The sequence below is a fragment of the Aspergillus terreus genome, genomic scaffold, assembly GCF_000149615.1.
Source record: "Aspergillus terreus NIH2624 scaffold_12 genomic scaffold, whole genome shotgun sequence".
Classification (NCBI taxonomy): domain Eukaryota; kingdom Fungi; phylum Ascomycota; class Eurotiomycetes; order Eurotiales; family Aspergillaceae; genus Aspergillus; species Aspergillus terreus.
The window spans coordinates 898,739-921,594 of record NT_165935.1 but is presented as its reverse complement, the minus strand read 5'-3'; the positions used below and the strand labels follow the sequence as shown (position 1 = coordinate 921,594).

Below are 22,856 nucleotides of genomic sequence, written 5' to 3'. Positions count from 1 at the left end.
GCAAGCCACGGCTGGGGGCGTCTTTGTGGTTAGGAAGGGGTAATGCGACAAGCAAGAGGCAGTCGATAGTCCGGAGAACGGATGGTTCTGTGTAGGTGTCGGCAGCGGCACGGGTTCTCCACATAAGCACTCCAAACGGCCCAGCCACATTCCGTAATGCCCAGCGCGGTACGACAGTACTATGTGTCCTTGTTCCTCTACGGAGTACGCCCTAATTTAATTCATATACCAGAATGCATTATCTATTTTCCAATGATGGAGTCTATTAGATTGCAGATCTCGAAAGGAACAGGCATGTGTTCCTTGGTTCCCGTCCAGTGATGTATCTGAGTACGGATGGGTCTCACTTGGAGATCGGCTGAGTCTCGCGCTGAAGCCAGCTCCGAGTACGCTCATCGTTCTGGAAGAAATGATGAGTCTTCTCCCAGACCTCTGCATGGTAGTCGTTCACCCATTTGATCTCGCTATCACTGAGAAGGGATGGTTCAATCAAATTCAGTCCTATCGGAGCCATGGTGACATGCTCAAAGCCCAACCAAGGTCGGTCACCGAATTTGTGCGGAGTCTGGACCTCACGTGCCATGATAACGTCTGTTTACAAATTGTTAGCCTGCGTTCCTTGGGCACACTACACTGCTCGGGGTGAAGGCCTTACTCTCAATGCGAATGCCGAATTTACCATCCTCGTAGAACCCAGGCTCGTTCGAGATGACGTTTCCAGGAGCGATCGGGACCTCAGTATACTGGACACGGGTTCCGATGCCCATGGGTCCTTCATGAACATTCAAGTAGGATCCAATACCGTGACCGGTGCCATGAAGGTAATCAAGACCTTCCTGCCACAGGTACTGTCTAGCGAGGACATCGAGCGCAAAGCCACTCGTGCCCTTAGGGAACACGGCAGAGTCGAGCGCGATCATACCCTTCAGAACCAAGGTAAAAGCCTTCTTCTCAAGCTCAGTAGGCTTTCCAAAATGGAATGTCCGAGTGACATCCGTTGTTCCATCCAAAAACTGAGCTCCAGAGTCACAGAGATAAATCGCGTTGGGGTCAATGATGGAGCAGCTACCCTTCTCAGGCTTATAGTGAATGACAGCTCCATTGGGACCGGTGGACGAGATAGTGTCAAACGACAAACCGGCGAACAGCTCATGCTTCGACCTGATCTGTTCCAGTTTGTCTGCGGCATCAACTTCGTCGAGGGTAGTCTTCTTGTTGACCAATTCATTCTCGAGCCAAGCGAAGTACTCGATCAGGGCAGCACCATCCCGAATATGGCAAGCTCGCATGCCTGACAGTTCCACGTCGTTCTTCACGGCCTTAGCATCGGCAATTGGGCTGCGAACTTCCTCCGTCTGCTCCTCGCCTCCTAGGCTGAGGCTAAGCGCCCACGAAGCCTTGTTGGAGAGAAGGAACTTAGGGGCCGCATCTCCAGCATCTTGCTTTCTTGCGGCACTCAAGGCCTCTGCGTCGGCGTAAATGGAATCGTACGGCTTGACAACGACGTCTTGGCCCAGATGCGCTTTGACTTCCGGCGTCAGCTTGTCATCGTCGACATACAGCTCCGCAGTAGTGGGAGTGATGATTGCATAGGAGAAGAATACGGGGTTGTAAGGGATACTGCAGCGAGCTGTTAGTCTATTCTCAGGACACGTACACTCCACAGTATATCAGACTCACTCAGTTCCTCTCAGGTTGAACAACCAGGCAATCTCATCAAGCATAGCTGCAATACATGTTAGTTACGAAATTAGGGGTATGTGTGCGGCTGGGGCGCGTACAGATAACAAAACCCGCCGTCTTCTTTTTTTCCAATTCCTTGCGCAGTTCGCTGATCTTGTCTTGGAAACTCTTTCCGGCAAATTTCTCAGGATGCACAGTTACCTTCTCCCTGGGAGGGGAGGGACGATCATTGCCCCAGACCAGATCGACGAGATTGGGACGGATGCCCTTTAGAGACGACCCATTCTTTTGAAGAGTCTCTGAGAGGCTACGAGCTCCGGCTTTGTGGTATGAGTTAGATGCTCAGGAGCGCGGGCCAAAAATACAACGACTCACATGCTGTGATAAGAGCCGGGTCCACGCCAACAACCTTGCCACCCTCGGCCTGCTCAGTGGTCCTAAGCCATCATAGTCAGCCACTTGTTTCCGAGTATAAGAATTATTTCGCCAAACATACCATTCCTGCCAGGTTTGGACGCCTTCAACGCCGCGCTTGAGGAGCACCCAGTTGCTGTCGAGCTGCTTGGAGGCCTGGTTGAAATAACGTCCATCAGTCGACAAAGCTGCCTTGGTCAGAGAGACAATGGCAGTGCCCGCGGATCCAGAAAAGCCCGAAATGAATTCTATGGGGAGGAGCGTCAGCGGCGGATGACGCGGTGCGGGTGTGCGACAACCGACGAAGGAAGGGATCAAGGGCGTAATCTAACCTCGACGACCATCACAGGGAGCGATATATTCGGACTGGTGACTATCTTCCGACGGGACGACTGTCGACTGGGTCAGAATCTAGCCTTATCGGTAGCTATACAGAACGAGTGAAGTGATTTGATGATGTCATACTGTATACGTCCACTTGGTGGTCCTTCATCAGCTGTCGCAGTCGCGACAGGCGCTCGGTAGTATCCACAGTCTCCATGTCGACAGCGTAGCGTGGAACAGAGATAGAAAAGAACCTGGGACGAGAGAGGGGTAGTTGGCGGGCCGATCGGAAAGCTGATGACCAGGCGAGTCGAATGGGAGGGTGAGAAAAGAGCATCGACAGACGGTGTTGAGCTGCAGGTGTCCGAAGGTAAAGGCAATCGGATTCACAATCTGCAGGCACAACCTTTTTGAAGGTTGTACAAAGCCACAGTCCGGGACAAAAAGAAAGGTAGAAGAGGGAGGTTCAATTGCCCGGAGATGGTCGTGTGAGGTGCTGTTGTGGCCGACGTGGAGACGAGACGATAAAGATCAGGGTGGTTGATACCTGAGGCAACAGTACATTGCTCAGGGTGCATACAAAAGGAACGGTCCGTGCCCCTTCATCCTACCCGGGATGCTTTCTTTTGACCCTTTCCTTTTCCGTTTCTCTCTTCCAAGTTGAACAGGAGGCTTCTACCTATTTAATTCTCTCTCTGTCCTCAGAGCGCTTCCCTACGGAGTGACTTTGTGCATCCCTCCCTGGTCAACTTGCTGTCGTGCTCTGTTACCCCTCCACTGACCGCCTGACAGTTCTGGTAATTCTCGTTATCAGCACGTGACACACCCCTTTCCCACTGCTTTCCTCCACCTTCATCTGGCTATCTATATCGATCGCATCGCATCGCATCCTTCTCCCTCCAACTTGCTTCGGTCATGTCCGGGGACGTCTCGGGTCAGGCTTCTGATGTGCAGAGCCTTCTCCATGAGGCCAGAACAGTATGTGTGTCAGATTAATGGGTTCATTCATGGCATGATATTTAATGCGACCTTCTAGCTCGTAGCTCAGCTCTATGATCCCGCAAACACCGGCAACCCCGCCAAGATCAAGGCGATCCAAGACCATCTACAGATCCTCCAGAAAAGTCCCCAAGCCTGGCTTATTGCCAATGATCTTCTCACGGATGATGCCACGGGCTCAAGATTCTTCGGCGCATTAACCTTCACCGTTAAAATTAACCATGACTGGTGCGTATATCTCGTTGTTTAGCCGTGAAAGGTGTCTTATTTTTCGCGCTGCGGCACTGGACTGACCGCCTCCACAGGCAACAATTAAGTGAGATTGAAGCAAAAGAGCTCCTCGCACGTTTGATTGACCACTACATCCTCTTGGTAAATGGAGGGGAACAGCCTATGGTCATACGGAAGCTGGCGACCAGTCTGGCTAATATTTTCCTCAAGCCCAATGCGCCTTGGGGACGTGCGGTGCTCAACCTAGCAGCTTCTTTCGCACATGGCAGCTACTTGCCAGAAGATCAATGTTCATCTGTTGATTTGCAAGCTGCCATACTCCCTGCGCTATCTGAAAGACAGGTGGTGACTTTGTTATATTTCTCCAATATACTTGCGGAGGAGATAGGCCGATGGAGCTCGGAGTCTCGACGAGGTGCAGACTCTAGCCGGATTGCAGACAATATCAAGGACGCCCTCTCTCTTGTCGAATACGTTCTGCACCGTATTCTCCAACAGGAATCTTCTGGTACTCCTGTGTCGGATGGAGCGGCAGGAATAGAAGCAATAAATTCTTATCAGGTACGACCCCTTTGTATCACCCCAATACTCTTGTTGTACCAGTGTCTGACTCCGTGTCACAAGTCATGGATGTCCGTCCGAGCAGGATTTCAAATGCGTGATACAATCTCGGCCGTGCAGCTTTCTCCCACCACGAATTATGTGATCCAAAGCATGGGGGTCTCCAGTTTAGCTCGGACGGCAATGCAAGTTTTGGTTGAACTGATAGATTGGCGGGACAGCATCTTCACCGCTGAGCACATCGACTCCATTCTGGAATTTATCGTCAGTGACTTTGGCACGGCTCACATTGCCTCTCTAATGGATGCCGATTTTGAAGACGAAAACATGACATTCTTGGAACTTCTATTGGCGTATGCTACGCTCAAGCAAAAAATGCTCTTGACACAGCCGTTGGATGAGAAGCACGAGAAGGTCCTAGCCTTGATTCACACCTTGTTGAAAGCTCCCGGGTATGCTGCAGTTGACGATTCGGCGTCGCCGATCGCTCTTGAATGGTGGACTGAAGTTGCCGACTATATGCAAGAAATCTACCTTGACTCGGAAGACCAAGCCAATCTGGGCCCTGCGAAACAGAATCTGGCTCGTGCCGCCATGGACTGTTTTGAAAAGCTAAAGTATCCGTCTCCGCAAGAACTGCAAGAGTGGAGTGATGACGATCGCAGTGAATTTGCTGCGTTTCGTCGCGACGTCTGTGACTTCTTACTAGCAGTGTATCCAATTCTCGGGGTGGATCTGGTCCGGGTTTTCCAAGAGCAAGCGCGGTCCTCGCTGATGCAGCAAGACTGGAGGACATTTGAGGCTGCAGTGTTCTGCCTCGGACAGCTTTCTGAAGCTGTGGATGAAAACCAGCATGCGGATGAATGTCTCAACGCAATCTTCTTTTCCGAGGATTTTGCTCGCTTATGCGAGAGTAGAGACGTCAAGATTCCAGACAGGTCTCGCCAAACGTTGGTAGACATGCTGGGAAAGTACCAATCGTATTTTGAACGGACTCATGCTTTACTCCCCCGAGTCTTGACCTTCCTCTTCGCGTCCCTCGATGTTGCGTCGTGTGCTCCAGTAGCATCCAAATCGATATCCTATCTTTGCAAGTCATGCCGCAACGCACTTACAATGGAGCTTCCAGTTTTCTTGGACCAGTTCGAGGCCTTCCGGTTCAAGCCTACGGCAACATCTCTTACGATGGAAAGGGTCCTGGAAGGTATCGCTGCGATCATACAGACCTTGCCTGCGGATGAAGAAAAGGCACGGTATCTGGAGAGAATCGTCAAATTCTTTCACGAACAAGCAGAGATCGCGCGAGACGAAGCCGCTCGTGGCCTTATAGAGCCTGCCCAGAATCGCGGCCAGTTTGCGCTACGCTGCATTGCAAGCGTCGGAAAGGGCCTTCGAGCGGACCATGAGATCGTCTTGGATTCAAGTGACACCGGACACGGCGGCCCTTACCCACCTACATTCTGGAATGCTGGGAATGGCGCTGCGACTCAGAACCTAATCATGCAAACCATGCAACTCCTCATGACCGACTTCCCCTTCGATGTGGCCATTATTGAAGCAGTATGCGACATATTGAAAGCGGGCTACACCGAACGGACAGGACCATATGTGTTCCCTCCGATGGTTACCGTTAACTTTGTGAACAGCATACCTCCGGGTAGCACTGGTATTGATATGGTCATGGGCACTGCGTCCGCGTTCTTGGCTTCGCATAGCGCACATCCTGAAAGCATTCGTGCCGAGGCAGTTGCTTTGATTGTGCACGTCTATGAAACTTTCTGCTGGATGCATGAAAAACCAGAGTTTTACGATCCTGAAGTTGCCAACGGCGGGATCGATTTCCTCACTCGCTTGCTTCCCAAGTACCACGAGTTCCTTTTCTCCCTGACCGGAGCTCCGCCCGCGTCCGAGCCAGCCGGGACACAGCGACCGCCGGTTCTCCAGGCCATCCTGAACTTTACTCTTCTCGCCTTGCAGGGCACAGAGCCGCTGCCACTTCGTTCAGCTTCGCAGTTTTGGGTGGGCGTGATGAACCTGCCTGGCCATGTGGAGACCATCCAGAGTGCTCTCCGGGACAGTATTCCTGCCTTATGCCGTATCTTGATAACTCAGGTAGCCGGACGATGCGCCCGATCCGATCTGGAACATCTCTGTGAGGTGCTCCGAAAAGTGGTCTTCAAACAGCAGGCCCTCGCTCGTCCACATTTAACCGCTGCCCTAGCCGAACTTGACAACCACCAAACCAGTCACAGCCCGGGCAACCTCCCATCGGCGGAGGAGAGACAACGTTTCCTTGCGTCTCTCCTTGCTGCGAGGGGCGGCAAAGCACCAACCGTCTCCCTGACGCGGACGTTTTGGGTAAAATGTCGTGGGGCGGGCTTCGACTATATTGGGTAGATAACGGATAATATGAAACGCTTAGACGAACAGAGAGTGCTGGCGATAGTAAGTCCAATGCTCCAGGATTCCAGTGGCGGTCCAGTGTAACACTCAGTATGAATAGCATCACAGCATCTGTGTACGGACTATTTTTATCACCACCACGACGCAGTGCCACTCTGTCAAGTGGGTCGGATGCATGCCCTTCAGCCACCGAGGCGGTGCACGTCCAGGCGTCAAGGCACCAGCCAGGTGTGCTGTGAGTTGGTTTGAAGCCCAGTGTCTCCGTCGGGTGGAATGAGACGCGGTGGAGTGAATTGGTCTCTTTCGATCATACGGTTGGATGTGGTTGCTTTGGGTATGTTTCGAAGTCCGCCCTACGAATTGATCGGCGTGCTGCCTAAGAATCTGACATTCCTCAAGAACCCACTAACTAGTCTAATTATTCTACTTTAATACTGCTATTCCTCCATCTTGACACCTCAATTCCGCCAGAAGTTCTTTCATCGTTAGCATGCCTCATATCGCCAATACCCCAGAATCTATCGTCTCCCGTACCGATTCACTCAACCCAGCAACAACATGTAGGGGTGTTACAGCAAATGGGCGGCCGTGTCGTCGCGCACTGGCATCTTCCCCGAATTCTTCGCCTTCGGGGTCTCCTGCAAAGCATAATGGGACATACCGTGCAGACCCTTCCTCGCTATACTGCTGGCAACACAAAGACCAGGCGGGTTCAGTGTCAGCGTCGAACAAGCCAGATCGTTTCGACATGAAAGCGCGAACAAGCATCGACACTCTGATGGATCGATTAGGCGTCTTGGATATCAACGACGCCCAGACGGACCCCAAGAAGCGCAGAGATTCTCGGATGCGACCCAAGAAACAGACCAAAAGAACTATCTGCTGCTGCTTTACCGTCATTGAAGACGAGGCTCCTGTAGCACCACGGCCCTCCCGTCCGTCCGGCAACCGACCGACAGAAAGGCCTCCCCAGATGCAACAAGTATCATCTCCCGGGGTCGCTGCGAAGCCTCAGCGTCCGTCTTCAAAACCATCTTCCCAGTCAGGACTCCTGTCACCCCCACAGACACCATCTCGACCGTCTCTGCAGAGCTCGCAGAACTCCTCCTCATCGCAGACCAAGACTCTCCTCTCGTGGATTCCCGCAACCCTCACCCCCCAAACAACCTCCGCCCTGCTCACCGAACTGGCAAAGCCGATCTCAGAGGCCGACGAGCCGGGCTACATCTACATGTTCTGGGTGACGCCGACGACGACGACGCGATCAGGACCTCCATCGGCCGAGGTCGCCTCATCCCTGCTCCCAGCGCCCAGCACAACACGCAGCCGACGGGTTAGCGACGCCCTCCAGACGGCCCGCGACCTCAACGCCCTGACATCCCAACCAACGCGCCACAGCCCCGGCGCGATCCGCCTGAAGATCGGGCGCACGAGCAACGTCCAGCGGCGTCTGAACGAGTGGACGCGCCAGTGCTCGCACGACCTGACCCTCATCCGCTACTACCCCTACACGCCGTCGGCGTCGTCGGCGCCCTCGCTGTCCGGGCGCAAAGTGCCACACGTCCACCGCGTGGAGCGGCTGATCCATCTGGAGCTGGGGGACATCCGCGTGCGCGACCTCGGACGCTGCGACGAGTGCGGCAAGGAGCATCGCGAGTGGTTTGAGGTGGCGGCGGAGAAGAGCGCGCTGAAACGCGTGGACGACTGTATCCGGCGGTGGGTGCAGTGGGCGGAGAGCCGGTAGATTGGCTTATACTTCTGGTACTATGCATGTATGGCGAACGGTGTTTCTTAGTAAGGCTTCAGCTCTCAGATATCCATTACATCACACATCCAACAATCTTGCAAGCAAACATAAAAGCGCAGCGCAATTCGAATTCTTTCCCACATCCATCAGACCATCCACAAACTTCCCATCCCGATGCAGCAGGCACCGTTCTATAGATTCTCACACAGCCACTCTAAAGCCATCACCGGAAGAACCCCGAACACATAACCCCCCAGGATCACCGGGGCACACACACAACTCCCCACAAATGAGAGGAAAAACACCACGCCCGTGACCACCACAAACAAGGCCACCATGCCGAACACCACCACGAACGGCGCCACAAAAGCGACAGCGAGCATGGTTCCCACGAGGAGAAGCATCACCGGCGGGAAGGCGACGAACCCCCCCACGAGCCCGACCAGGCTTGCGACCACGCCCGACCAGTCGATCTGGTCGTCTAGACTGTACGGCGCGCCATCGTCGTCTTCGCGGAAGATCTCGTCCACGTTGGCGGCGGGCCACTTGTTTAGGGGGTCTAGCGGGGAGAGATCATAGGGCTGGCCTGGGGCCTGGTTTGGAGGCGGGGAATTGAAGATGGAGGACATTGTTAGGTCTTGGAGGGATGTTGTGTTCGGGATGGTTGTGTGGTGGCGGGGATGATTTATTGGTGTCGAGGTTGACGGGGGCTCACTCACCATGACGGTAAACTCTCGCCATCACGGATCATTGTGCTGTCCAACAACTGCGGACGACTACGTCAGAGCGTGCGTTCGTAGCTCATCACGTCTATTCCCAATGCTCAAGCTGAGACAAAGATACAAATCAAGTGATTGATGCCCATGACCAAGTTTTTTAAACAAAACGCCCGCCAGGAAAGATGATCTGACATATACAACAAACATTCAACGCTCTACCACCCCCGCTTGGCCAGCTTGTCGGTCTCGTGCATTTGGGAGACGTTGATGCCGACCATGGCCTCGCCGAGCCCCTCGCTGACCTCGGCCAGGACCTTGGGGTCCTTGAAGTGCGTGACGGCCTGGACGATAGCCTTGGCGCGCTTCTTGGCGTCGCCGGACTTGAAGATGCCGGAGCCGACGAAGACGCCGTCACAGCCCAGCTGCATCATGAGGGCGGCGTCGGCCGGGGTGGCGACACCACCGGCGGCGAAGTTGACGACGGGGAGCCGGCCCTTCTCGGCGGTCTCGCGAAGGAGCTCGTAGGAGCAGCCGAGCTCGCGGGCGAAGGCGCGGAGCTCGGGCTCCGGGTCGGCGGCGGACTGCAGGATGGCGCGGGCACGGGCAATCTCGGCGTTGACGGTGCGCATGTGCTTGACGGCCTCGACGACGTCGCCGGTGCCGGCCTCACCCTTGGTGCGGATCATGGCAGCGCCCTCAGAGATGCGGCGCAGGGCCTCGCCCAGGTTGCGGCAGCCGCAGACGAAGGGGGCCTTGAAGTTGTGCTTGGTGACGTGGTAGAGGTCATCGGCGGGGGTGAGGACTTCGGACTCGTCGATGTAGTCGATGCCAATGGCTTCGAGGATCTGGGGGTGTTAGCCGGGGTCATTGGGACTGGTAATAGAAAAGGGTACGTACCTGGCACTCGACAAAGTGACCGATACGCGCCTTGGCCATGACGGGGATGGTGACGGCGTTCATGATCTCCTTGATCATGCTGGGGTCGGACATGCGGGCGACGCCACCCTGGGCCCTGATATCGGCGGGGACCCGCTCGAGAGCCATGACAGCGGCGGCACCGGCCTCTTCGGCAATGCGGGCCTAATCCGTTAGCAGGGGACTATAGAGAAGAGGAATGAGGGATTGCGAGTACCTGTTCGGCATTGACGACGTCCATGATAACACCGCCCTTGAGCATCTGGGCCAGACCGGCCTTGACGGTGAAGTCGGTGGAGGAACCGTTCTGGGCAGCCATTGTGGAGGAGTAGAGAAAGGAGTGGTTGAAGAAAGAAAGAAGGAAGGAGAAGGAGAATAATACAGTCTATATGTACGGGAGAAGAAGAGAAAAAAAGAGAGAGTAAAAGAGGAAGAGAAGAGAAAAGAGTGAGTCAACTGCTGTCCCTCCGCCTTCTGGACACCGGCGTGTCTTCCCCGCCATGCCACATTTTTTGCCGCCAATTTTCGTCTTCCGCGGCGGGTTCGCCCAATCAGCAGGCGAGCGTCCCCCCAAAAGGCTCAGTAAAGTTTTGGCCAATCGGCCAATCCACTCGCCGCCCGTCGGCCTGTCGCTTTTCCGCGGGATTCATCATATGACAGTCGAGTATCTAGTATTATTAGTTTATAGTATATAGTATACTTAGCTTGATGCGTATTTAGTACACTGACTATAAGTGTATATCGGAGTAGGTGGTGGTCGGGACCGATGGAAGCATCTCACCTTCCTCATCGGGAAGGAACTCACTGCATAATTACTCAGCATTCCCGCTGACACACTATGCACCGTGCATCCCCCATCCTGACGTCACCCCCGCATCCCCGTCATCTCCATACTTCTAGCTTCCTCTCTGTCACTCTTACTCCTTCCTCTCCCTGATACTCCTCTAATCCCCAATTGAACTTCAATTGCCTTCCCATACTCAACCCACACAATGTCCTTTCTTCTCTCCCGCTCCGCCGTCCTCGGCGTCGGTCTCGGCCTCTCCCTCTCCCTGCACCCCCTCTCTCCCTTCCGTGCCTCTCCTATGCAATGCCAATACTCGGCCCCCTACTACCGGCCCGACTCTCAGGCTTCACCCGACTCTCCCTGGGCCATGAACTCCCAGGATCCCCTCCTGCGCAAGCAGGGCACAACCCGCCCCCAGTCCACAGGGAGCGGCCTTCTCACCGCGTCCAACATGCGACAGGTGAGCATGGGCAGCGTTCTGGGGCTGGTCGTCGGCGTGGGATTGCGGGCCTTTTCGCGCGCGTTGGTAGTGTTGATTGGGATGGGGGTCGTCGTTATCGAGGTATGTCATCCTGTCGAGTGTCGCGAGCTACGAGCTAATACAAGTGACTTCATGCATAGTGGGCCGCGTCCAAGGGGTATAATATCCTGCCACTGCACCGCATGCAGAAATACGTCAAAGGGGTCGATCTCCAAAAGGCCGTCTCGCGCAACGTGCCCTTCAAGATCAGCTTCGGTGCCACCATGGCACTGGCCGCCTTTGCGCAGTTCTAGTCAGCCGCGTTCATTGCTTGGGTGTTGAAGAGAAATATTGTATATATTATCTATGACGAGAGATGGCAACTATCCAGCTCTAGCTAGTCAAAACACGTCTCTTCCCACGACTAAATGCGGTCTTGTACAAGGGGTATCATAATCATGCAACTCTTTTAACTCAGGATCAGATCTTCCAGCACACCCTCCATCTCTTCGCGAGACAGCGGCACCCCCAGGATCTCCATCCCGCTCGTGTCCATCCGAGACGTGATCATCTGATGGTCGTGGAATTCCTTCAGCAGCGTGCGGAACATCATCTCCGACGAGGCTATGAACTCCTCCGCCGCCTTCTGGTACAGCAGACGGAATTCAATGCCCGGTTCTTCTTTGCCGTCTCCCTCTCGGCCAGCTCCCCGGCCCTCATCGCCATCCATATCGTCGTCCGAGTGGTGGCCTTCATCAAACAGTGACACGATCTCGGTCAGAAGGAGCCGGTACAGATTGCGCGCATTCTCCGGGAGACTCTTCAGCACAAATTCGACACCCTCCTTGCCGCCAACCCGGCGGCCCTTGCGACCCAGGAGACTGTGCACTTCTTCCACGACGTCGAACTCGGTGTCAAACGGAGAGAACGTGGTGCAGTCGTGGAAGACAAAGTTGAACTGGTCCCGCAGGCTAATATCCCACATCAGCAAAAAGTTCGGCGTATCGGCCGTGGCCAGCAGGTGGATTTTGGGTGTGGCCGCCAGACGGGCGAGGAGTGCCTGATTCGCCGCTCGCCGAAGAGAGGGCGCATCAATCGAGTTGATCAGCACGGTAATGGGCTTTTGCGCGGGCCGTGACTTGATCACCGACTGCAATAATTCCAACACCTCAATCGGCTGCGAGCCCATCTTGGATGGAATGTGCTCCTCCAGCACTGCGGTCACAATCGTGGCAAAGATCGATCGGATGGACACGTTCGGCGTATGTCCGTTCACGACCACAATCGGCGACGGGTTCTCTGTGTCCTTCGCGTAGTGCCAATCTGCAAAATTCTCCAGCAGCTTCCGCTTTGAGCCGTACCCATACAAGCAAATGTTGAATCCCTCGTGGAACTCGAAATCCCATTGTGGAAATGACCGACGGTGTAGATCGAGGAGAAAGGCTTTTTCGTTCTTGTAGGGGTCCACGTATTGGTCCAATTTCGCAAAGTACTCCTCGTGGGTCAGCAGCGATACCTTGTTCAGGTTGTTGTTCGACGTCTTCGGGGGTCCAGCGCGGTTCTGGAAAAAGTACCGTTCATGCGCAGGAAGTTCTCCTTCTGGCGTGGGAGACCGTTTGTTCTTTGCACCCTTGGGTCTTCCTGCACGGCGTTTCGGCGTTGCCGCTGGTTTAGCTGGGGCCGCTTCCCCTGTCTCCGCTTCCACGCTCTCAACCACATTTTCCTTGCCTTTGCCTTTCTTGCCCTTCGCAGGTGTGTCGGGGGTATAATCGTTATCGTCATCATCATCCAGAATCTCCTCCGCCAAACGATCCGCCCCATCCCAGATATCATCCTCGTCCTGTTCGAGAAGAAGACGAGCGCTCTTCTTCTTGGCCGATCGATCAGCCCGTGCACGTGCCGGGGTAGAAACGGTGGCTGCGGATTTCGTAGGCGTCGAGAACAGAGCCTTGGCTTTTGATCTGTGCGTGGGTGTTTTGAGTCCGGACTCTTTCAGGGCAGCCGGGGTTGCAGCGGTCGGTTTTTGGGGTGTGGACTTGACCCGTTTGGACGGAGGCGCGTCCTCCGTAACGTGTCCATTGGTGTGACCATTGGGAGAGCCATTGAGGATCGTAGCGGTCCGCTGTCTCTTTGGCGTCGAGACGGGACGCTCGTCATCCGAGTCTGGTTGCTTGCGTTTCATTTCAGTCAGCGCGGTCCGTCCGTGGGATGACGACCAGGTTAGAGCAAAATACCATGCAGACGCGATCAGTGGCAGGAAAGCTCTGGAAAGGGAAGAAGAGCTGAGGGTGGAATGCAAGGGATGGGGGAGCTGGAATGTTGATCGATCTGCCGTCGCCTTTCTTTATCGGCGCGTGAGGAGGGCCGACAGTTTCTCCGGGATGGCGGCGGTATCGGAGTAATCGCCGTTGCTCCAGTATACTTCTTTTTTCCTCCTCGTCCCTCTTCCTCTCCAGATCGCACCGCTGCGCCGACAGAGAACTGGTCTTCCATCCTTCGATCGGACAGGCTTGTGTGGTGGACTGGCTGTCGTGTGTCGTTAACCACGCAGCTGCAGTGCTTCGGCTGAGTCAATTAGCATTATCTGAGTCACCGTTGATCTCCATAACTCCCCGCACATCAATTGTGGCCGTAGGTGAAGATTCCTTCGGTCTTTTGTGTGATCTAGCTGCTGATACCTCCGTTCATAGCTCCATGGCCTCTCCCGCTCAGCCGGCAGCCACAATGGCTGTCTTTGCGCGCATGGTGAAGGGTCAAGTGCGCCACTACTCTGCCCCGGTGGACATGGCCATTCCGGCATCCAAGCGCAAGTTCATCCCCTCGTCTGGATCGTATCCCAAGGGCTTCCTCGTCTCGGGTACCCACGTGGGTGTCAAGGCCTCCAACACCAAGTTCCCCGATTTGGCCCTGATCTCCTCTGAAACGCCCTGTTCCGCCGCGGCCGTCTTCACCACCAACAAGTTCCAGGCCGCCCCTGTCCAGGTCAGCCGTGATATTCTGAAGACCCGCCAGGGACACGGCATCCGGTCCGTCGTGATCAACTCCGGCTGCGCCAATGCTGTGACTGGAAAGGGTGGTCTGGAGGATGCTGTTGCGATGGGCAAGAAGGTGGATGAGTGCAACGGGCTCAATGAGCCCAGCACGCTCGTCATGAGCACTGGTGTCATTGGACAGCGGTATGCTCTCGTCCGCAAGAACACACGTCCGATAGCAAGACACTAACAACCCCAGTCTCCCCATCTCCAAGATCCTCAACAACATCCCCGCCGCCCACACGAACCTCTCGTCCACCCACGACGCCTGGCTGAGCACCGCCCGCGCCATCTGCACGACCGACACCTTCCCGAAGCTCCTGTCTCGCACGTTCACGCTCCCCTCGTCGCCCGAGCGCACCTACCGCCTCGCCGGAATGACCAAGGGCGCCGGCATGATCCACCCGAACATGGCCACGCTCCTAGGCGTTCTCTGCACCGACGCCCCCGTCGAGCCGTCCGCCCTGCAATCGCTCCTCAAATACGCCGTCGCGCGGTCCTTCAACTCCATCTCCATCGACGGCGACACCAGCACCAACGACACGGTCGCCATCCTCGCCAACGGCGCCGCCGGCGGGGCCCCCGTCACGTCGAGCGCCGCCTCCCCCGACTACACCGCCCTGCAGGACATCCTCACATCGTTCACGCAGTCGCTCTCGCAGCTGGTCGTGCGCGACGGCGAAGGCGCGACCAAGTTCGTCACCGTGCGCGTGCAGAACTCGCCGCACTACGAGTCCGCGCGCCTCATCGCCTCGACCATCGCCCGCTCGCCGCTCGTCAAGACTGCCCTCTACGGCCGCGACGCTAACTGGGGCCGCATCCTCTGCGCCATCGGCTATACCCAGGGTGTTGCGCCGGGTACCGTGGTGCCGGAGCGCACGAGCGTGAGCTTCAAGCCCGTCGACGGCAGTCCTATCCTGAAGCTGTTGGTGAACGGTGAGCCTGAGCAGGTTGATGAGGAGCGTGCCAGTGTCATTCTCCAGGAGGAGGATCTGGAGATCGTCGTCGATCTCGGTGGTGGCGAGAAGGGCGAGCAGGGTCTTGGTGGTGAGGAAGCTGTGTACTGGTTCTGTGATTTTAGTCATGAATATGTCACTATTAACGGTGACTACCGGACCTAGGTTAGGAGTAGATAGTTTGCGCTGAGCTCTTGCTGCGCTGATATACTGTTATATACCCCACGACTAATACAGTTCTGGATCCCTACTTGCGCCGTAGGTTTGAATACGCTATTGCAACAGAGACAGTCTACATTGTCAGCTGTTGGTACTCTTTTGAAGTATATATTTGTTCGTGCGCGGTCCGTTATATCCATACTCTCCCTCAAACGTATCGCTATGGACAAGGCAGAGAAATATATATCCTGGGCATCAGGCAAACTCGCAGATATGCTACACTTGTATAACCGTAGACTACCAGAACAAGCATCAATTAGATGTAATAAATGGTTTTTATCGTTCAATATGGTTACAACCTGGTGGTGCTATGTACAGTTGCAGCATAGGACTCCCTCCAATGCAAACCACCTATCCGTCCATGCAAAACCCTACCCCAGCCACAACAGCACACCACCCGGGAAGAAACGGGCAAATTACAAAATGGAACAAGAACAATTCAAAACCGCATCCTTCTTCTCATGTCACTCATCAAAGAAGAGGGACCCCCACTTTAGTTACCGGGAACGAGCCCCTTGAGGCCCGATCCGATATCGCCCTCACGGGCGGCAATTTCAAAGTAGCCATAGATGATACTGGGTTCTGTTAGCGCATGTCGTATTTCACAATCGAGAGGGAGAAACTTACGTCACGGCAAGGAGAATACCGGTGCCGCTACCAAGAGCACCGAGGAGGTCGGAGGCGACGGAGAGGGCACCGATGCAGGCACCACCGAAGGCAGCCGCAGTGGGAATGACACGCTTGAGCTCCTTGTACATGCTCTGCTCACGGTGACCGGCCATGACGAGACCCTGGTCCTTGAGCTGCTTGGCAACATCGCGGGGAGCGGAGCCGGACACCTCAATCCAGGTCTTGGAGAAGAGGGCACAGGCGACGAGCATGAAGGTGATATAGACCGCCGTGTGGATGGGGTCCAGAAGAGCCTCCTTGAAGTTAAGGGGAGGGGACATGTAGTAGGCGATACCCGAAGCAGCGTGGAGCTGAGCGGAGCCTTCGCGAGGCTCCCAGACTCCGAGAAGCTTGACGAGGATGTTATCCGAGAAGCGAGAGTACAGCATCTGACTGATCAGGAAGATGTTGGAGCAGAGGGCAGACTGGAGCATGATGGGCATGTTGGAGGTGTAGAAGAGACGGACGGGGTAGGAACCGCGCATGCCACGCTGGCGGGAGGACTTGACGGGGATCTCAACACGGAAGCCCTGGAGGTAGATGACGGCGGCGAAGACGAGGAGAGTGGCCAGGAGGTTCATGATGTTGGGGAGGTTCTGGCGGTAGAAGGCCTCCTGCAGAGCGCGTTGCTTGTCAGGCCAGGTCAGGAGGAGGTGGAACAGCGCGATGATGGCACCCTCGAACTCGGGACCACGGCCAGTGTTGATGGTAGTGGGGGAGAACGCCTTCCAGACGATGGACTCGCAAATGTTGGTCGCGATGAAGAGCGAGATACCGCTTCCAAGACCGTATCCCTTCTGGAGGAGCTCATCCAGAAGGATGACCACCAGACCGGCCACCACAAGCTGGACAATCAGCAGAACACAGATACCGGCACCAAGGTCGCTGGGCTGGCCATAGAGACCAGTCAGGACGTAGACACAGGCCTGACCGAAGGAGAGAATAATGGCGAAGAGCTTCTGAGCGGTCTGGTACAGCTCACGGTCGGTCTTGAGGTCGAGGTTGACATCGATGAGGTGGGTACCAGCGAGGAGCTAGACAGATGCGGTTGTTAGATCGGACAAGAACGGACACGTCAATGCGCTGGATGTGGCACGTACCTGGAACACCATGCCGGAGGAGATGATAGGGGTAATACCCAACTCCATCAGGGTACCCCGGTTACTGGCCAGCATCATACGGAGCCAGTACAGGGGATCCGAGGTGTCGGAGGAGACAATGCCGTACAAGGGCATCTGGCTCATGACCAGGAAGATCATCAGGGTCAACTGGAGATGAATGGATTAGCTTCGCAAGCTCCTGCGCGACCAATCCCTCGGCGACACATACCCCAGTCCACATCAACTTCTGGTTGAAGGGCACCTTGGTCTCGGGCGCAGCCACCTCCGGAAGGAGGGGCGTAAAGGGCTTAATCAGATCGAGGAAGCGAACTATGATAGAGATTTAGTATTTGCGAAACCATTGAGCCCATAGAGAGAGCATTGCTGCGATGACGATGGGTTCGCGTGCCGGGGAACTCACGTCCGCTCATGATGACAGATCCACCACCCTCGCCGAGGGATTAAAGACTAGGGAAGGATAAGGAAAGGGAAAAGAGGGTAGAGAATGAAGCTGGAGGGGAACCAGCAGAAGGAGAGGAAGTGTGAAAGAAGAAAAGGAAGAAGAAGAAGGATGGAGAGGGTGAAGGGGGGAGGAGGGAAATCGATGAGGTTGAGTTTCCCCAATAATCGAAGTCGCCTCGCTGGCCACTTTCGTCCAGCCACGCTAAACCCCTTGAGGCCACTTGGTCGCTTCCCCCCGATCATCCATCTCTCATCATCCCCAGAGCCATATCAACTGCTACTATAGGGGTCTTCTATGACAGTCAATTCAGGTATGTATTTAATTCCACACATAGTCGCATGCTATATAATATAGTCTATTATCCAGAGGCAAAAGGACCGTCCAGGGCCCTCAGAAGCCAAATACAGACACCATCTGGCGCATCCTGCATAGATACCATCTAGATATCCCGTAAATTCCCCGAAGCACCCATGTCGCACAATCATCCGATCTATCAGATATACAAGTCTAAGGGCCCACCATGCTCAGGCAGTCATCAATGACCAGTTCAAGCTCCCCCAGCCGGCTCTTCAGTCCTTTGTTCTCTTCCTTCAAAATCCCCATGACACTCCACGCTTCCGAGCTCGGCACGCCATGACAGATCGAACACCTGGCGGAGCTTCCCACCCACGAGCCGCCAATACCAGTCGATGCAAGACCCTTGATGACGCGATCGTAGGTAGATGGGCGGGGAGTAGGCGTCCCGGCGGGTTTCAGCTCCTTCTGACTCGAGGGCTGCGCGGTAGATGTAGGCGTGGACAGGGCGATTTGAGAAATGTTAGGCGACGGAGCCACAGTCGACGCGGGCGATTCCAGTCCTTCTCGACGTGAGAAGATACTCTCGGCCAGGCTTTCATCCCCTGACTCAAAGCCCGAGTCGCCACTGGTGAAGGTCGCGTTGCTGGCTCGCTTCAAGCTCCGTTTGGGAGTCCTTAGCTCTGGGCCCGCATCGGAGATGCTCTCGTCGTCGCTGGACCGGACGAGCATCACACTACGCCGGCGGGCTTCGTCTTCTCGACGACGCAGCTGTCGCTCCTGTTCCAACTCCTCCGCCATGGCTTTCATGGCTTTCTCCTGCTGGAGAACTTTCTCCGCCATGCCATCCAGCTGAATCTTGAGGTGTCCCACCCGAGTGCGGGTTTCCTCCAGCTCTTCTTGTTTCTCGCTCTTGTCGGCCAAGGTTTCGTGCAAGGCAAATGTCCTCTGTTTGTAGGCTGCCTGCAGCTGTCGGAGGATGTTGTCGGCGTTATTGCGCAGAGCATCAAAGGCCGCCTGGCCGCTGAGCTCGTTGCTTCCAGGCGGGAAGAGGGCCGCGTTGATATCGAGGTTGAGGAACTCATCTTCGGCGGGCTCGGGGAGGTCCATCTTGTTGTCCGAACGTTTTAACCCAAAGAACGAAAAGGGGCTGGACGAGGTGACCTGCTTTAATGGCGAGGGGGCCGTCATTCGTTTCTGCGCTCGGCTCATTGGTGTGCCGAGGGTGTCCATGGCGAGACCACCACGGGTTGATGCGGCGTCTGTTTCCGATGGTTGATATACCACCCCTAGATTGACTGGCTCTGATTTTCCCTGAAACCAGCCTGATAAGCGTTTCGCTCCCTCCTCGAGTGTTCTGCGAGCGATGTTTTCGGTTCCAGGCGAGCGCCGGTCCAGGTCTTCGTAGGTTTTGGGCTGGTCGGGAAAGAGCTGTCGGGCGGGTAGGGGAGCTTGTCGGCGAATGATCACTTCGGTATTGGCTCGACGGTGGTAAGAAGTGGTCTGGTTGGGGCGAGTTGGGTCGTTATCCTGTAGGAGAGGCGAGGGTCCATGGGAGCCATGAGCTAGCACGGCCGCAGGGGTGTTGGGGAGGGGTTTGAGGTCATGACAGGCTCGAACATCTCCTTCCTGCTCTGTCGGTGGAGGGATGGTTGTAGTGGCCGAGGGAGAGACGGAGGTCGAAGGGGCCGGAAGCATTGTTGGGATTGGATGTGAGAGAAAAAGGGATGGAGCCGAGAATGAGGGAGGGATGCGACCAGTCGCACCACTTGGACCAGGGCTGGAATGCCACGTCGAGAGGGGCTCGAATAGTCCAATAATGCACGGTCACCGGCCACCCACGTCAAAGTCCCGGGGGAAGTAAATACGGAGCACGGAAGGAAAAGGAGATGTCTCTCCTGTCTCTCCCTGTGATGTTTTAGGGGGGGAAGAATGCGGGGATGAAGTGAGGATGGTTCGCGGACTCGACAAGGACGATATCGAGTCAATTGGACTACCGAGACACTTGTCGACGTGCTCAGTTGCTTGAGGAGGTGGAGGAGGGTAGTGAGAGGAAGAGAGAACTGGAGGTCCAAAAGAACGGTCGAAGACTAGACTAGACGCCAAGGAGATGGTGATCAACCCGCACGTGCCCTCTTATCAACCACGAGGTGATGGAAGGCACTGCAATCGGAGTACTATATATAAGGAGAATATCAATTCTGTGATGGACAAGACACTGCAGAGTGAATATGTGGTGAAGATGAGATGAGCCCAGTCTCGATCCAGACGCGAGACTAACCCGATCGAAGCAGCAGCTCTTAAGTCGTGGAAAATGCGGTGGCTGAACTCCAGCTTTGCCTGTATTTCCTCATAGCTCCACCCATGGAGGCAAGACGCTCATCACTTTCCTCTACCAACCCGCTAGCCCCAGTCTTTTTATATTTAGACGTCTTTGCCTCCTCTCAGACCAAGTTGTGTCGATGCGTTGACCCGACGACGTCATCTGCAGCTGGAGAATGACTGACTGCCTCCAAAGTACAGACAGGGAAATCTGTCAACAATCCGATGGGTACCGCCTGATAGCTCCGGCCTATCACCTGCCGGGAGCTCATGTCACCCCGTGTCACGTGTTGGACATGAAATGGTGACGATTAGATAATATACTGCCTGGCGGTGAGATATCTGGTTGCAAGAGCTTCGACTACGCAACTCCTCGGAGATAAGATACGTAGCTATCGAGCGGCCATCTACTCATACCAATGGTGGACTATACCCTAGTCTTTCAATGAAATAACAGACTTCTGCTCTTTTCTCGCTTTTCCCCCCACATCACCAACCATGGCTCAGACAAGCGGGCTGAAATACCTCTCCAACGCTCTCGCTACGCCCGATCAGCTCTCCAGTTCGTCGTCCGCCATCGATGGCGTCTCTCCAGACCTAGAAGCCTCCATCCGCTTTGCTGGCGCTCAGCTCACCCAGGCCGCCGGCGTCCTCCTCCGATTGTCGCAGGACATCATCGCACAGGCAATTGTCACATTCACGCGATTTTGGATCGGCTCCGAGGGAGGGAGTCTGCGCATTTATTCCGTCAAGGTACCGTCCTCTACCAGACACTATGCACAACAACGATCCAGCTGACCAAGCCAATCGCAGGATGTCTCCGCCGCAGCGCTGTACATGACCGCTAAGCTATCCTTTCAACCCACCTCCCCGCGATCCGTCTTGAACGTCTACACTTTTTTACTCTCAAAAGACGCCTCGCCGTTATGGTTCGTGACCCCGCAAGGGTCGCCAGCGGAGAGACCAGCCCCGGAAGCCTACTGCCTCACCGAGGGAGGCTACCACAGCCAGCGGGTGGTGCTTCTGCGGATCGAGTCGGTCATCCTGCGGACCCTGGGCTTCAACACCCATGTCGCGCTGCCTCACACCATCGCCCTGACCTATCTACAAACCCTGGGGGTGTCTTCTGCGGCAGTATCGCGAAGGGTCTTTGAGCATTTGAACGCGGCGCTGATGTCCCCGCAATTGCTGTACGTCACCCATCAGCCGAATGCCCTCGCGGTGGCATCGATCTACCTCGCTGCGCGGGAGGTCGGCGTCAAGCTGGTCGACGGCGAGTGGTGGGAAGTCTTTGATGTCGATCGGGAAGAGTTGGGATTTTTGGTCGTGGGCCTTCGCAGCATGGAGGGATTTGCCAAAGCTGAGATGGAAAAGTGGAAGGGACGACGGATTCCCATGGTGGTGGATGACGTTGATGCTGAGATTGAACGGAGGAGAATGATGGAAGAGGGGGAGTGAGCTAAGAGCAGTGACAGGTACATTGACTCTTGTTTGAGCGGTGCACTAGGCCGTCATCGATGGTTCGTCGGACGCTACCAGTTCGACTGAAGGCAGCACAGCCGACTGCAGACACTACGCTAGCAGATATAAAGCTCCGAGCTGGTTTTCTTCCAGCTGCGGGAAAGCTTTGTCGCCCCATTGGGCATGTGTGCTCCGGCTGATACTTGTTCCAGGGGAAGATCTTGGAGCTACCTTTGAAGTCGATGTCTTGCACAAGTTGCAGGAACAAATGGATTCATGACATGTATAGTATTAATAGATCGTCTAAATGAATGCCATAATACCGTACTTTGGCTCTTAACCGGTGCTCTCTCCCCAACCGGCGTGCAGTCCCCAACGTATGTATCCGTATGCACGCTCTGCCTCCTATCCGCTCCTCGACAACGAATTATCCTTTCGACCGGTCCTCCATTCCAGCCACCAAGATGCCAGAGCGCCTGTATTACCGCACAAAGAAAGGAGAGACAGACGACATATGACACGTAATATGTCGGGCCAAAGACCGCATTGTATACCCGAATATATATCAGACTGAAGTACATGAACAGATGTAGCTCATCCAAAAAATTAGAAGGAATCTCCAACTTAAACCCAAACATCTCAAAGTCTATAGACCCATCGCATCCATACCCAATGAAAACTGGTCCCATTGCCATTCCAAGGCTCCAACGGGGCTGTTTAATAGTGACATCAGGCTGGATAGACTCCTCCTCGGACTCCGCATCCGCAGCCCACGAGGTCCAGAAGATGCTCAGAAAGATAGCAAGTATATATAACGGGATTGCATAAAAGAAAAGCCTTTCTACCACGTGGATGAACCGGCCAGTGTCGAAGAATAAGAAGTTGTTGTCCCTCTATGGAAACCAACGTTCCAGCTACTGCGTGTTTCGTGCATTTCTCTTGTGTGGGTGATCATGCGACTTCCAAACTGATCTCTACCGTCTCTAAACATAGACCCCACCTCATGGCGCCAGGGTATTTCGGAGAATTGCTTGGTGCGAGTTGTCAAAGTTGTCAAACGTACTGTTGTGCAATGTTCTGGGGCTGCTCCATGACGG

At 55.0% G+C, this 22,856-nt stretch overlaps 10 protein-coding genes across 10 annotated transcripts; 4 read left to right on the top strand and 6 right to left on the bottom strand.

The window, feature by feature from the left end:
- Window positions 1–343: 343 nt before the first annotated feature.
- On the bottom strand, window positions 344–2,758 carry ampp (aminopeptidase P; the record flags this gene model as incomplete). The annotated part of the gene is made up of 8 exons (XM_001216942.1): window positions 344–591; window positions 656–1,620; window positions 1,681–1,726; window positions 1,782–2,003; window positions 2,059–2,120; window positions 2,180–2,345; window positions 2,430–2,489; window positions 2,563–2,758. 8 exons carry the CDS (start codon window positions 2,756–2,758, stop codon window positions 344–346), a joined length of 1,965 nt encoding a protein of 654 aa, XP_001216942.1.
- A 578-nt stretch (window positions 2,759–3,336) lies between these two features.
- ATEG_08320 (putative importin 13) lies at window positions 3,337–6,609 on the top strand (the record flags this gene model as incomplete). The annotated part of the gene is made up of 4 exons (XM_001216941.1): window positions 3,337–3,399; window positions 3,458–3,648; window positions 3,726–4,212; window positions 4,276–6,609. The coding sequence occupies 4 exons, from the start codon at window positions 3,337–3,339 to the stop codon at window positions 6,607–6,609; spliced, it is 3,075 nt and encodes a 1,024-aa protein (XP_001216941.1).
- A 754-nt stretch (window positions 6,610–7,363) lies between these two features.
- ATEG_08319 (uncharacterized protein) lies at window positions 7,364–8,359 on the top strand (the record flags this gene model as incomplete). The annotated part of the gene is made up of 1 exon (XM_001216940.1): window positions 7,364–8,359. One exon carries the CDS (start codon window positions 7,364–7,366, stop codon window positions 8,357–8,359), a length of 996 nt encoding a protein of 331 aa, XP_001216940.1.
- A 149-nt stretch (window positions 8,360–8,508) lies between these two features.
- ATEG_08318 (uncharacterized protein) lies at window positions 8,509–8,991 on the bottom strand (the record flags this gene model as incomplete). Its single annotated transcript, XM_001216939.1, has 2 exons — window positions 8,509–8,553; window positions 8,638–8,991. The coding sequence occupies 2 exons, from the start codon at window positions 8,989–8,991 to the stop codon at window positions 8,509–8,511; spliced, it is 399 nt and encodes a 132-aa protein (XP_001216939.1).
- A 305-nt stretch (window positions 8,992–9,296) lies between these two features.
- Window positions 9,297–10,315, bottom strand: ATEG_08317 (pyridoxal 5'-phosphate synthase subunit PdxS; the record flags this gene model as incomplete). Its single annotated transcript, XM_001216938.1, has 3 exons — window positions 9,297–9,926; window positions 9,979–10,161; window positions 10,214–10,315. 3 exons carry the CDS (start codon window positions 10,313–10,315, stop codon window positions 9,297–9,299), a joined length of 915 nt encoding a protein of 304 aa, XP_001216938.1.
- Window positions 10,316–11,712: 1,397 nt separating this feature from the next.
- On the bottom strand, window positions 11,713–13,425 carry ATEG_08316 (origin recognition complex subunit 2; the record flags this gene model as incomplete). Its single annotated transcript, XM_001216937.1, has 1 exon — window positions 11,713–13,425. The coding sequence occupies one exon, from the start codon at window positions 13,423–13,425 to the stop codon at window positions 11,713–11,715; it is 1,713 nt and encodes a 570-aa protein (XP_001216937.1).
- A 542-nt stretch (window positions 13,426–13,967) lies between these two features.
- ATEG_08315 (bifunctional ornithine acetyltransferase/N-acetylglutamate synthase) lies at window positions 13,968–15,396 on the top strand (the record flags this gene model as incomplete). The annotated part of the gene is made up of 2 exons (XM_001216936.1): window positions 13,968–14,419; window positions 14,475–15,396. 2 exons carry the CDS (start codon window positions 13,968–13,970, stop codon window positions 15,394–15,396), a joined length of 1,374 nt encoding a protein of 457 aa, XP_001216936.1.
- Window positions 15,397–15,943: 547 nt separating this feature from the next.
- ATEG_08314 (translocon subunit SEC61) lies at window positions 15,944–17,650 on the bottom strand (the record flags this gene model as incomplete). Its single annotated transcript, XM_001216935.1, has 5 exons — window positions 15,944–16,025; window positions 16,078–17,153; window positions 17,220–17,387; window positions 17,449–17,549; window positions 17,641–17,650. The coding sequence occupies 5 exons, from the start codon at window positions 17,648–17,650 to the stop codon at window positions 15,944–15,946; spliced, it is 1,437 nt and encodes a 478-aa protein (XP_001216935.1).
- A 539-nt stretch (window positions 17,651–18,189) lies between these two features.
- On the bottom strand, window positions 18,190–19,674 carry ATEG_08313 (uncharacterized protein; the record flags this gene model as incomplete). Its single annotated transcript, XM_001216934.1, has 1 exon — window positions 18,190–19,674. The coding sequence occupies one exon, from the start codon at window positions 19,672–19,674 to the stop codon at window positions 18,190–18,192; it is 1,485 nt and encodes a 494-aa protein (XP_001216934.1).
- A 1,122-nt stretch (window positions 19,675–20,796) lies between these two features.
- Window positions 20,797–21,756, top strand: ATEG_08312 (putative cyclin; the record flags this gene model as incomplete). Its single annotated transcript, XM_001216933.1, has 2 exons — window positions 20,797–21,051; window positions 21,112–21,756. The coding sequence occupies 2 exons, from the start codon at window positions 20,797–20,799 to the stop codon at window positions 21,754–21,756; spliced, it is 900 nt and encodes a 299-aa protein (XP_001216933.1).
- Window positions 21,757–22,856: the final 1,100 nt, after the last annotated feature.